This window comes from Phallusia mammillata, chromosome 2, assembly GCF_965637545.1.
Source record: "Phallusia mammillata chromosome 2, kaPhaMamm4.hap1.1, whole genome shotgun sequence".
NCBI classification, from domain to species: domain Eukaryota; kingdom Metazoa; phylum Chordata; class Ascidiacea; order Phlebobranchia; family Ascidiidae; genus Phallusia; species Phallusia mammillata.
Window position 1 is genome coordinate 22,610,048 of NC_137253.1, and position 14,200 is coordinate 22,624,247.

The following is a 14,200-nucleotide window of genomic DNA, read 5'->3' on the forward strand; positions in this document are numbered from 1 at the left end:
GCCGAAGTGAGACTCTGCCACAAGTGGTGGAAAATCAGCTTTACCTGTCGATGGACCCAGGATTAAAACAATAGATTTTGACGAGACAACTGTTTTAACAAATGGAGGATGATGAGCCACGAGTTGGTGGCATTGTTGAAGTGGATATTTCCTTATTTCCGTGTTTTTGCTTTTGGCAGCGCAGATTTCAATAAACTGTACGTATGTTGTGACGTTGCTTTATTTTGGTGCAACTGCTTACAATGAGCACGCCTAATTTGCACAAAAGACTTTGTTTTGGAATTCATCCATAGTGATGCGTATTTTGCGCTGGCACCGTCACTGTGTCTGCCACGTGAGACAGACTCGCAATATCGAGCGGAGAACGCACAATGACATCAGGGTTGCTTCATCTTGTTTGTGCGCGTTCAGAGAAGTCTTGTGAAAACCTGGATTTTGTACTTACGTAATCGTCTAATGCTGAGCTCCCAAAAGGGTTGATGCTTTTTGATTTGGATGAGTATTTTTAAAGACGGAAACTGGTCCTGAGGCTAAAGGATAAAATAATGTATTGATAACACAGTAAAATTTTGAGCCATTTTAAAATTCGAATTTATTGAGAGTACAGCGCGTTAAGAAATCACACAGTTTTATGCCAAAACGTAACACACAGAAACGCTTTTAAACGAAAGTGCAAATAGGACTTGATTGGAATGATCTAAAATTCAATGTGACAAATATTTTTAAATAAGTCAGTTGCTGTACTCAAAAAACGGGCAAAACTTATATTTTTGTTGTTGTTCAAGGGTGCAGCCGCAGAATTTTGGCAACTTGTTACCAAAACAATGTGTTTTTTTACTCAACCAGGTAAATCCGCTACAGTTTTTAAAACAACGAAACAACAGTTACAGCAGCGCAGGGGAAATACACAAAAAACATACACAGTGATTAAGCAAACCTGAGAAAATGTCCAACTGTCCGCGAACGGGCACGATTTAACCAATTGTGTTCCCGGAAGTTTGAATAAGCTGTCGAAATAAAGCTAAATGTGCAAATTCGCAAAACAACGTGACAACACGATTGGTTTACCAAATTATCAAAATAGTCGGCTCCTAACATGCACCGGGAGGTGTCTGGAAAAAGACCTCAAAACAAATAACTACCCAACATGCGCTCTGTGTCATTATTAAAGTGTTAAGATCAAAGAAAGGTAAATGGTGAGCCTAAAGATAATACAAATCGTAAACGCCTCCACTTGGTTGAACATTTTGGCAAAAAAATACATATTCCATGAACCACAATCCAAATCCTTTTCATTTGGGAAATGTCAAACAAACAAGACTAAAACATACTTGTCTGGTGTTTGTGAAAAATATAACACACCAAAAAAACAAGATTCACAACCAACAGAAAATAAATTTCACGCCCAATGCACCACTCAAAAACTAAATTCAAGAAAGGCAAAACAATAATATGAAAAGGTAAATAGCAACACGACATCGATTTTGAACTAAATGAAAAAGTGAACAAAAAATAAGCACGATTATTGCGCAGCCATTAGGGAACCTCTGGACAAACTTGTTGTAACAAACGACCAAGTGCTTGGCATCGATCCTTTTCATCTTCGCATCTTCTTTCCGCCTCCTTTTGACGTGACTCGGTGACCTGCAGTGCTCTCATTAGGTGGGAATTCTCGCAATACAAATCCTTCACCAAGGTTTCGGATTTGGCCAACTTGGAGTACTGTGCGACAAACAACGTTATTGGTTTTATCGTGCACAAAACCAAGGTTTAATGATAAAAAAACGAATACACAGAAGTTGGAGCTGTATTTTTTGCCAGAGCAGTGTAACGCTGCCGTGCATGGATTTCCAAAGCCCATAGCCACCTTACGACATAGTTAACTCTGCATTCTTTTATTATTTTACCTTTTTATTTTAGTTCGTCACCGGTTATGCTGAGCCAGTATTCCTAGAGTGTAGGATAAGTACGTAAATGTAGAGGTTCCACCGTTCACACAAGGCACTTTCAAAAGGTGGCTTATCATGGATGGTATTTAATTGTAGAGAAAAAAAGACAAATAAGGATTTTAGCATTGTGTTTTCTGCATCTGACGTTTCAATATATTTTTCTGACAACAAGTTTTACAAAAACTTTGGCCTATTCCACCAACTATGCAAGCAGCGCTGTTCTATTTATGTCTCAAAAAACCACTGGCACAAAATATACCAAAACTGTGTTCACAATTTGTTGTTTGGTTTCAAACGCCATTTTTGATAATCGAACACCCTATGGTTTTATACGTTCAACTTAAGCACGTACCAGGTCTTTGGTGCGTTTCATCTGGCTGTTCAGCTGTTGTCGGGTCATAGTCAGCCTCGAACGAAGCATGTTTGGGTCCGAAGTTGCACCGGAACCTTGTGACGTCACGCTCAGAGCGTCACTCTCGTCGTCAGTCGCGACGTGGTGCATGACGTCATCGCTTATGCTCTGGTTGGCCAGTCCGTTCGCGGCGAGCTGGGTAAGTTGAGCCTTTAGATCGGCTATTTCCTAAAAAGCATTGATTTCAAAGGTTTGTGCATGACACTTACGTATGAATGTCAGGTCGTAGATAAATCTACTTATTCTTGTCCACTGCCCTATCGCGTCGCTTCTTACGCAGGTTCGAAACGTGAGTGCACGAATCCCTGTTTAGGTCAACGTGCAAGAAAGAAATAATTAAAATGAAAGGTCACAGGTTGCCTGTTGCAACACGACCGTACATATTTATTGTCAAGATTTAGACACGTAACATTTATTTGTGACTACGCTATCGAATGCGTTTAAAAAATTACACAGTTTTTTGACAAATTATGAAAAACTGCTGATGATTAGTATGCTTGACATACTGGAATGTTTTGCAATTCCAATCCTGACTATTTTAGGAATACAATTTACCTTTGTCATTTCTCCAATCTTCTCTTCAGCGAGTCTCCTCCCTCTACTTTGCTCCTCATCCAATCTCGACTTTCGTCTGCTCCGGACTCGAGGAGAAGGAGTGGGAGAGCTCATCCCACTCCTCTCCAACTTCTCACACTTTGCATTCAGTCCTGCATTCTCCAGGCGGCAAGTAAGTTTCTCGTGTTCAAGACCTCGCACCTTTAGTGAATGACATGAAAATATGTGAACTTGTACGAGTAACTTTTCAAGCAGAGTTTTGTGTGATTGGGTTTTTGTTGTTTGACGCATAATGAAATCTGTAGAGGGACCACTGGAGTGCAGTAAGGCAAATAAAAGACTTTGCCGTAATATATAGAGGATACTATTAGTTAAAAAAGTTGTTAGTTTTGCTGTTATTATATTTCTTGCGCCAAATTTTCAAGTTATACCCTTGTTTGAAAGTAGATGTTGCTTTATTGGGAACTTAATTATTAACGGGACAAATAATTGGACTGCATGAGAACATGATACGGTTAGACATGACTTGCTAGGCTTTTTGTGTTTTATGTAGTTATAGCTTGACTATAGTGCGGTTACCTTTTCCAGCAGTTCATCGTATTGTCGTTTTAACCGAGTTTTTTCGACCTCCATGACATCAGCTTCGTTTTGCATACGGGAGATCACGTGCGATTTCTCTTGGTTCGAATCCAAAAGATCCTCCATCTAAACAACACAACCATGCCACAAACCTTACATTTACAAGGTCACATTAGTTAAACCTCTGACATCGGGATCCCAGTTATGAATTTATGTTCATCTTAACTGATACTGGTCAATCTGGCGATCCCCTACTACTAAGCTGACATGTGCATCATACGGGGCAGGCAACGGTGCTTGTGATTCGACTTTCGGCGGATCTCCACTGAGCCTGCGTAGCTCAGTTGGTACAGCGCGAGTCCCGGAAAGACTCCTGTCGTGGGTTCGAATCCCACCGCAGGCTAGATTTTTCTAGCCTACGCCTTGCCACATGGTGGTGAATGCTTGGTGACCGGCTGATTCGGTATGGCGCCTTCAATGGGCATGACGTACTGTGATTTACATACGAGTGTGCCGTGATCGCTGGTCTGCATAGACGCTTCAGGGTTGATCCCAGTTATGAATTTATGTTCATCTTAACTGCCAACGGGAAAGAATAATTTCTTTTTTCATTTCCTATGCACCTGTGTACGAAGGTTTAGGTTCAGCTGCTCCTTTTCGGAAACTTTTCTGTTGACGTCATCCAAGCGTTCTTTGAGCAAAGAAGACTGTCTGACGTCATTACCAGCTTCACCCATTTTCATGTCGCGGCTGTGGAGGTCGGTAGTTGCTCGGGAAAGAAGGTTTTCCAGGTCTTGGTTTCTTTGCTGTCGGTTGAATTCGTAACATAGTAAGTTTGTGATTGAAGTCAAGAGTCACAGTTTTGAAGATGTAAATTTTCAGCTTTTTATAAAAATGAAAAAAAAATACATCTTGCTAAGTCCGACAAATATATTTTTTGACATGTTCTTATGTGCTAACTTGTTATATCTCCATTAAAACATTCTAACATTTGGACTTCAATATGCGGTGTGAAATTGTTGGTTCACCTTTAAATCTTCCATTTCGGAACGTATGCTCACAAGTTCACAGTTCTCACTTTCCACAGTTTCAACTCTGACCCGCATCTTCTGCTCGGCCTCTTCCATCGATTGTTTCTTCTTTTTCATTTCTCTTTCCGTCTCTTCAGCGAGTCGTTGACGCAGTGAAGCCACCTCGTCGCTACAAAAGCAAAACACAAATAAATTTCATTTTACAAAGATAATTTACAGCTCCATATTAAAAAAACACTTACGTAAGAACTTAAAGCACACAAAGTTTGCTAATTTCCGAAAGAAGGCACAAAAAGCATTTGCGAACAGTTTAAAGCAAAATGAGTGAAAACGAGATTTCTTACGTTAGTAGCCCTAACTACATATCACGTCCTTTTACAAAAGAGTAATTTGGTGCGCAGGCCACCATATTGATATTTCAAAAGATTGTATTAATCAATGGTCATCATAGTACGCCAGGCTTATTAAAGGCGTGATACCGAATTGATCAATGGTTTCCTAACCCATATAAACACTTTCACACAAAGCGTGAATGTTACAAACTTAGGTAAGATTAGATTATACAAACGAGTTTACTTGGGGTCATTTTCAATATCCAAGCTACATCGTGTACTGTTTGTGTGGTGTTTGTCGACTCTTGATTATATAACACTCACTTGAGTTGTTGTCGTAACTTGGCCTTGTCACAATCAAGCATTTGTTTCAGTTCAGCTGCTTCATGTTCGAACGCGTCCCGCATTTTCTGCATCCGACCATGCATGTCCCTTCGTTCCACTCCGATGCTCTCCTGAAGTCGATCCAGTTCACTGCACATGGACGCGGTCTCTTGTACCTGCGTCACGTGACAAGCGCATATATTATGCATTGCATGCTGATGAGTAATTTATGATCTATTCTATGACTTGATGCATAGGCTTCGAAATGCTGGGCATATTAGGACGCTTGTAAATTGATTTTATCGATGGAAGTGTTTTAGTAACTGTTTAAGCTAAAAATTGAACTGAAATACATTATAGAGTTCAACTTGGAAAAAATACCCACACAATGAAATTTCAAGCCTTATTGGTACCTTGTGTTTTTCAGCCATAACTTCCTCCAGCTTCTCCTCCAAATCACGTTTGACTTTTTTCAGCTCCGTCGTATGTTCCTGCTTGAGTCGAGTGACTTCCGCTTCAAAGTTGTCCGTAATCTCTTTTATTTTATCGGCACCGACGCTGCCGTCAGGAGCGACAGGTGTACTGCTTCTGTAGACGGTAATTTTAACTCGTAATTTAGCTAACAAAGACAAAACAGTGTATTTTAACGGTGTAAATTTCAATAGACAAGCGCAAAAATTATGTTTTAAAACAGCCCTCCTTTAAGTTGCATATTAAACTCGAGACAGGAAAACAGTAGGACAAATTATTCATAAACGCGTTGTCGGTTAAGTTAAAGTAAGCTTCACAGAATATAACTCAAAAAAGTTAGTGACCCTACTTCAACGTTAATGTGTTGAAGCATCAAGCTGTATGATACGCTTGTGCCAATCGTTGTACACACCTTTCGAATTTGGAGATAACTTCTTGGTGAGCAGCCAGTGCCTCAGTGTGTTGAACACGTTCTGCTTTCAGTTGCTCAGCAAATCTTCCACTTGCTTTCTCTTCCTCTGCAAGACGCCGTTCCACCACTTCCAACTTTGAGCGCATCGCTTGCATCTAAAAAATCACAGCTTTTAAAACCGGCAAGTTATAAGCAGATGTATAGAGGTTTTGTATCGGCAAACATATAAGTAAACCTATACGAAAATTGGAACCGGAATGCTAGCATCGTATTTGCTCGTAAGTTGTGCACACAAGCTTTTAAGTTTAACGTCCTTATTACCTGCTCTTCGTGTTTGGCAACGACTTCGGCCTTTTCTTGGGCAAACTCTCTGCAGAGATCAGCCATTCCATGTTGACTTTCTGAGGATTCGTTCTCAGTCTTTTGTTTCAGTTTCAAGAACTTGCTTTCTAGCTAAAGACAAGATTAAGAACTTAGGAACAGGTCTTAGATCCTTGAGCTAGACACTAAGGCGCAGGTGAGCAAAACAATATATATACCTCGTCTTTTTCCTGTGTGATTTGCTTCAAGAGTCGCATAGTCATGTTTTGTTGTTCCTCCACTGCCCGATTATCATCTAGTGAACTCAATTTGGCCTTTTCATTTTCAAGTCGAATCTGAAATTCTTTTTCCATCTCCGCCTAGCAAATAAAAAAGGGATTACAATTTTGAGACATTAGTGAATTGAAATACAAAGTGGCATATACACATAGATAATGTAAACTGTATTTTTCATTAGAATATCACAAACTTTACAACTAAGTTACTATTAACTAAGCCGTCGATAGGTGTAGCTAAATCCACAAAGTTACCCAAGAAGGCTTACATTACCTTTTCAAAAGAAATCTCATCCATATATTTTCTCTTGTCCGCTCGGAGATCCTCAACAAGACGTTCCAGTTCTGCCATTCTAATGTTAGCATATTCTTGAGCGTCAACGTTATTTCGTCGTGGCCTTTCCAGATGCTCAATTGCTGTATCTACAAAATCAAATACAAAAAATGTAAGGAAATGAAAGTTTTTTTATTGCCAAATAAAAGCAGCAGCATCAAACACTTTTCCAAAAGTTTAAACTCCACAAAGCACCCAAAAACAAAAAGACAATTTGCTAAAAACAACCAAAACATGTGCTACGGCACTTAACATAATACTACACAATTTACCATTTTCCATATCACTGTAGTTATTGGTGTTGTAGTCCAGATATTCAGACAAGTTAGACTCCCTTCTAAGTGGCTTTTTCCGTTTCGGTGATGATCCTTCTCTCAGTTTTTCATCATGAAACGAACTTACACTCACACCTCTATTGTGATCTTTTGACTCATAATGTTTGATCTTGCCATGCAGAGACTCTACTTCAATAACAAGCTCATCATTTTTGTCTGCCAAGTGCTAAAAGTAAAAAAAATTACATAAAATGATAAATAAAATTCTGTAAATGTGTCAGTACTTCTACAGTCTGACTGCAAGTGAATGTGAGCAAAACCACAGTGGTACATCACATTTAAATCCCACTATCAGTTTAAGCACAAACCCTAAGTACTGTCATATAGTTTCCTATGTCAACATAGCCAGATGTAACAATAGAAACAACGTGAGCAAACAGTCAACGTTTGCTAACAGTTGGTAAACATGAACTGTTTTATTGCTTGACAGTTGACAAAAACACTTTGTCACCAAGATGCATCAAGCTATTTGCTCAGAAAGGGGGGGTTATTATATAATTTATTGATAGAAACATGTATTACCCGGCATTGTGCTTCATATTCCTTGATAATGGTGGCAAACTTTTCTTCCTGAGATGTATTGATTGGATTTGATGTGTCATTTGTCTGAAATTACAAATGTTAATTAAGTTGTGTCCTAACATAAGTAAGACCAACCATGGTGTAGTTTGAAACCACTAAACCTATGGATAATAACCCACCCTGTTAAAGATTCAACTTGTTTCAGAAAAACATGTGTCTAAACTTGAGACAGAGCTTCTGTTAACAAATTGCATAAACTACAAAAAAACTGATTTACTAGTACCAACACACTTTGCTAAAAATAACAACACAAAATGGCTAGAGTTTACTACAAAAAACATTGTGCAATGCTTGACTTTTAAGATGAACATAAATTTATAACTGGGATCAGCCCTGAAGCATCTATGCCAGGGGTGGGCAAACTACGGCCCGCGGGCCGCATGCGGCCCGGCAAACGAGTTCATGCGGCCCGCCAAATGTTAGTAAATTTTAAAGAGAAAGTTTCCGAGTAACGCTGAATAGTATTATGAGCACGGGCGTAGAGTTTTAAAAATACTGCGACTTGCCGATACCTATTCCATGTCCAGTATCTGCACCCGTACCATACTTTGGAACTAAACACAGATACTTTTTACGTGCTTTAGCCTGTTGTTGTTGCCACGTTATAATGCAAATCGTCACTTGACACAATTTCTTCGTTCGATAGAAGTAAATAAAAGTAAAAGCGATTCACGTTTTCAAATACAGCCCACTTTGCACTGTTGACGCCAAAACTTTGGTCACTTTGGATCAAGTTTTAGGTCGTTGCAGTACTTTGCAAACGAACATTAAACACGGCTTAGAATCGTTAACACAGACCCGTACAACACCCAAAGATGGATATTAAAAGCGGTTCGCATTGCTTAATGTTGGCGCAAGGTATTTAACAAAAATGCCAAACAATGCAAATAAAACAGGCACCACAATCGTCACAATACACTTTATGACGTCATAAACAGTTAGCTTCGTTTAGCTAAACTTATGCACAAGTTAGAAATTATTAATCAGAGCATTTTAGGCGACTTTAAATGGTATATGTGTGATATAAACCTAATTCTTTACATCAGTTATTTTAAAACAAAAACAAGCAAGCAACTGGCGGTTGTTGGTAAAATACTATGCGGCCCGATAAAATTACAAACTTTTGAATGCGGCCCTTGCACTGAAAAGTTTGCCCACCCCTGATCTATGCAGACCAGCGATCATGGCACATTCATATATAAATCACAGTATGCCAGGCCCATTCAAGGTGCCATACCAAAACAGCCGGTCACCAAGCATATACTATAAATATAACACATAACCTTGTCTGATACGTGTATAACAAAAATAGGTGATAATAATTTAGTCAGTGTAACCTTTTCATTGAGAAGACATTCCAGATCTTTTCTAAGCCTATCAGCATCCTTCTCTGCTTCGTTGAGTTTTTCACAAAGTTGAAGAGATTCTCGAGATAAGGAATCATTTTCAGATTGCAGAAGGTGGATTTTATTGCGAAGACACTCATCACTATACTGCAAAGCATCTGCACAAGAAAGTAATAAACTAAAGCAATGGTTTTCAATCTTTTTCATACCGCGACCCTTTTAGCAACCAAATGCAACTTGCAATCCCCCCATTTAAAAAAATCCTTGTTTTTCAGATTTAATAACAATTTCTAAAAATTTTATGACAGGTTAAAATCTAACAATAACTTTGAATATCTTTGTTACTACAAAACACACACATGAGTTCAAAAAACTGTTTTCTGAGAAAAGCAATTAAATTCAATATGCACTGAAACATTAAATTTATGTTGGTACCAACAACCTTTATTTGTTGATATCTTGCATTAAATTGAATGTGATTGGTGGAACAATGGAACAGATGGCTACTAGTGTAACAAACACCCTTAACAAAAACACTTTCACAACAAAGCATAAGCTTACAAGTAGACAATCAAATAAACAGTAGTAAGACCAACAACAGATGGATAACCCTAGCGGGACAAGCTTAGTTTAACACAACACACAATCCACTTACCAATTTCTTTACGAAACAACTCTTTGTCCTGGTTGAATTGAATCAGCATTGTGTCCCGTTCCCTTTCATGGGCATGTTGTGCACAGTTAAGCTTTTTTGCCCACTTACGTTCCACCACAGTCAACTTTTTCTCATTTTGTTGATCCATGCTTAGATATCGGTCATCGACTTCATCTATAAGCTTTGAAGTTCGAAGTTCCGATCTTTCCAGATCATCCTTCATTTTTTCTGTTAGGTTTTTGTATTGCTCTGCTTCTGAACTAAATTATATAATTATAAAACATTAAAAAAGCAAAACAAACGCCTTCAATGTATCCGAAACAAGAAAACAATTTTTAAGATAAACATAAACTTCTTAACTGGGATCAGCCCCAAAGTGTTTGACGACTTTAATGGGCCTGTCGTACTATCAAGAAAATAATACGATAACAGTTAAATTGACAAACATAACAAATCATAATCTAAAACACCAACACATGTACTAACTTAAAATACTTTATGTATATACACAGTCAAAAGACATACTTAACAAAGTAGACAAATTCTCTGTAACTTGCCACCAAAGCATAAGTAATAGAGGAGTGAAGTTTGGAGTTTGTGGTGGGTAAGAGTGAAGTACCAGATACTGCTTCCTTTTCAAGGGCAGTTGACAACTCAAAAGCATCGATTAACCCATTTCGATGGGTTATGTCAAGGGCCTGTAAATATAAATAGGGTAGGTCTCTTTGTGTCTATTTAATTTATCGCAAGTCAAGTCAGTTGTGTTGAGAGTGAAAAAATTAGACAAGAGATATTTGGCATTGGAATAAAATTACATTCTCATGGGCACCATTACTATAGTGAAGGGTAAGTCATGCACATAGATTAAAATCAAACTAAGTCAGTAGTTTCAAGTTCAAATTAATAGTCAGATTTAAAAATGATGTACTGCTGCATGACCTGTGTGATATTTTTTGAGATGAATATAGACAGCTTTACCACTTGTAAGCAGCGTACCTCAAGTATTTGAATGGCATCTTCAACCCCTGCTTTTTTCCACATTGCTACCAATGATTCTACTTCAATCATGCCAGAACCATCCAAGTCAAGTTTTAGAAAAAGATTAGGAATACATCCTTCATGGATGAAGGTACTGTTTGGTGTAGCATCTGCAATCTGTCCCTATAAATCAGTATGTGTCAAAGATTTTTTCCAGCAGCTTTTGTTAACTATATAATTGATAAATGTAATTAAAGTTACATAATTATAAAGCATACTGCATAATACTGTACAGCACATCTAGAAAATCCATGCACCCAAGCGTACATTGTATTACAATCCTTCATAGTACAAAAATCATGGCAAATGTTTATGTGTGAACACATTCCTACCATATCTTCAGTTGACATTGCACTGATTTCATTTGGTTGTTTCTTTAAATCAGTAGATGCTGAGGTAGTTCCACTATGGCTTGACTCAAAGTAATGACCTTTATCAGGTTCATCAATTCCAAATCCAGGTTCATAGTAAACTTTGTTACCAACACCCAAAGCATCTTCATTTTCATCTGATGAGGTAAGCATTTCACCCAACCTGTTTTATGAACAGATTTACATTAGGAAATAGTTGGTTTCATATTAAATGGATAATAATTCCCAAAAGTTTTATGCAAAGGTGAAAGTTGGAGTTGAACTCTGTGTGTCCCACATTTAAAGTGAAGTCAAAGTTAGTTTCTGAATATTGTGGAGTCATGATTTGTTTTTGGCAACTCTGACTTAAGGCAAAATTTGTCAAAATCAGCTATAAGTTTATGCAAGGCAAAAGCATGGTTTTGGGATGGAATTTAAGTGATTTTACTGAAATGAAATTAAGTAAAGTTGATGTTGGAATATAGTGGATTTAGGAAATCTGCCTCCTACTTAATAATTACATTCAATAATACTGCAATAATCAATGATTATGTTTGAGGCAGAATTTACTTGTAAAAACAAACAGGATTTGCCAACTGACTTTCAGACTTAAATGTTAATATGCATGGTGTGTAAATGATTTTGTGAAAATATGTTTGCTTTATCCTAAAAAATAGTTTTAAATTTTACATACCAATGATCATCTGTGGTGACATTGGGGTTTTCATTGCAATCTACAGGGTGCTCAATGTCACTAAGATCTGCCGAAGGTGCTGACTTTCTGCCATACTTCTTTCCACCTCTAACCAATCGTGGTTTAACACTATCTGAAAACAACAAAGTACAATAGTAAAAACATGATCAACACCTGACAATCTAACTAAGACCTTCATTTTCATCACAGGGTGAATCGCATGTAGCCCCACTTTCAGTGGATTCTGTAATTTCGGAAAGAACAGCAACAAAACATTGGCAAAACTGATCAAATGCAATAAAGTCATCAGATGAAATTTCCTCAAACTCTTTTTGTTCAAATGCCAAAGCAAAAAGACGACCAATTGAATCTGCATCCAGAGACAACCTTTAATGTAGTCATATTGTTAGATATTACTGCATTTTTTAGTTGAGGCTGTTTAAAACCGTGTATCAGATATCCACAGTTATTGCACAGTGTTCTAGGTTTGCATTGTTTAAAATCATATGATAAGATTACATAATTAAGTTACAATTTAATTAATGTATTTGAAAAGCTAGTTGCATAATTACGACATTTTTCTATGTTTAAATATTAACTGTTTCATATCGTAATACATCAATTTATGATTTGTTAAGTTTGCTGGGTGATTTGTGGTTACATTACTGGGGTAATTTACATAGTTATGGTTGGAATTACCAGTAACACATTAACTTGTTACAAGATACCTTTCGCAAAGTGATATCAGCTGAAATTTGTCTATTCCTGGCTGCGAGCTCGGGCAAAAACCGTTAAATATTTCCTCCAACTGCTTTACATATTGTTCGTCATTCTCCATTGCTTTTTAACATCACCATTAGCAAATCGCCGCAACTAAAGCAAGAATGTATTTGTAATTCATAATATGATGTACCCAAATAACACACTACGTTTTAAGGACCTTTAGACAAAGCTTACCTGCGGTTATCAACACGTTTCCTTCGCCAAACCGCAATTCCTCAGCAAACAATTCATGTAGAGCGCTTCACTACAAAGCAATGAAGCGGAACGGTTTGTTTTCAAATTTGGGTAAAAAGTACCAATATCGTATTTACTGAGGTGTTAAAAAATTATGTAAGCCGCCCTCGATTATAAGCCGCACGAACGGCAGCTAAAAAACAATGTAAGCCGCGGCTTATAATCGAGTAAATACGGTAACAAAAATATAAGCTTTGAAACTTGTGGCCAGTATATACTTTGTTATGCACACCAGTATTTCGCCTGTGTGCACTTTAAACATTGGGAATATTTCGTGGCACACTTGGAAATCTCTCACGGAACACTAGTGTGCCGCGGCGCACAGTCATATTCATAGAAAGCAACAAAGTTACTTTGTCTAATTGCTCTGTTGTCGTATCCAGTTGACTCAAATACATGTCATTGTAAATTAAGCTTGGATACTCGAGTCAATTTAGTGGCGGTTCAAGTCTCAGGTCCAACCTTAAATAAATATCAAAATACATTTTTGGATCAATCAATCAATCAATCAATCAATTTAGTTTATTTGTTTCAGCGCCCACGTACAATAATAAAGACGAATAACATACGGTTAAACATATAAAACAAGCGTTGAAACAAAAAGGGTGCAGCTGGAGCCACAATTGGCTATGGATGATTTGAATGTGGTTCGAGTTTTGATCGAGTGAGTATTTAAGAAACAGTTTTTTGTGTCTTTGAATCAAAAACTATTACCAGAGCAACTTGATAATATATTGGCTCTGCTATACCCACCCATGTACTTCGTTGTAGCCAACAGAATCCATCAACTAGGTTTTGTTCATTAATTCCAAACAAGCAGCATCAAGCGCTACCTAATCGAATCAAAAGTTACATGCAGCGACGTTTTCATTACGTAACTGTTGTTTGTATGATGAAATTCCTGCAAGTTTTTTGCATTTTCGCATACGACGTCCGAGACTCCGAGCTAAGGGTGTAGTGTGACGAGCCAAAGTGAAACAATTGTAGTTATGCAGCCAGTCTCTCCTACATTGTGGAAATTACTCTTTGACCTATTGCAATGAAGTTACCAATTTATTAGGAGCAACAAAGTGCTTCCAAAAAATGTTTTTGCACAAAACGACAACACTCTACAAAATTGCAGGTTGCAAAAGTATGTTTGAAAAGAGGATACTTTACATGTCAAAAGTTACAAATCGTATTCGTATT

The 14,200-nt window shown here is 37.7% G+C and overlaps 1 protein-coding gene and 1 non-coding gene across 4 annotated transcripts; one reads left to right on the forward strand and one right to left on the reverse strand.

Annotated features, from left to right (window-relative positions):
• Positions 1-567: 567 nt before the first annotated feature.
• LOC145213945 (uncharacterized) lies at positions 568-13,152 on the reverse strand. 3 transcript variants are annotated; one of them, XM_080082359.1, is made up of 24 exons: positions 12,953-13,050; positions 12,724-12,868; positions 12,189-12,382; positions 11,996-12,128; positions 11,284-11,485; positions 10,910-11,074; positions 10,439-10,611; positions 9,914-10,173; positions 9,250-9,416; positions 7,853-7,936; positions 7,268-7,496; positions 6,936-7,084; positions 6,605-6,745; positions 6,387-6,518; positions 6,066-6,220; positions 5,596-5,770; positions 5,183-5,358; positions 4,524-4,695; positions 4,119-4,301; positions 3,496-3,621; positions 2,917-3,117; positions 2,302-2,529; positions 1,908-1,950; positions 1,661-1,722 (listed from the first exon to the last, which is right to left on the reverse strand). In XM_080082359.1, the coding sequence occupies exons 2-23, from the start codon at positions 12,831-12,833 to the stop codon at positions 1,912-1,914; spliced, it is 3,594 nt and encodes a 1,197-aa protein (XP_079938485.1). In that variant the 5' UTR covers positions 12,834-12,868; positions 12,953-13,050; the 3' UTR covers positions 1,661-1,722; positions 1,908-1,911. The 3 variants fall into 3 exon arrangements, with proteins under 3 accessions (XP_079938482.1, XP_079938483.1, XP_079938485.1); XM_080082356.1 differs by lacking the exon at positions 1,908-1,950 and having other exon boundaries at positions 568-1,722; positions 12,953-13,152; XM_080082357.1 differs by lacking the exons at positions 1,908-1,950; positions 3,496-3,621 and having other exon boundaries at positions 568-1,722.
• On the forward strand, positions 3,825-3,898 carry Trnas-gga (transfer RNA serine (anticodon GGA)). The gene has a single exon. It is a non-coding gene; the product is annotated as a tRNA-Ser (tRNA).
• Positions 13,153-14,200: the final 1,048 nt, after the last annotated feature.

Coding starts and splice junctions, on each gene's coding strand:
- LOC145213945 (XM_080082356.1), bottom strand. CDS start 12,833: ATGGAGAATGACGAACAATATGTAAAGCAGTTGGAGGAAATATTTAAC. Junction 6,519..6,604: donor TCACACAGGAAAAAGACGAG/GTATATATATTG, acceptor TCTTGTCTTTAG/CTAGAAAGCAAGTTCTTGAA. Junction 6,221..6,386: donor TTGCCAAACACGAAGAGCAG/GTAATAAGGACG, acceptor GTGATTTTTTAG/ATGCAAGCGATGCGCTCAAA.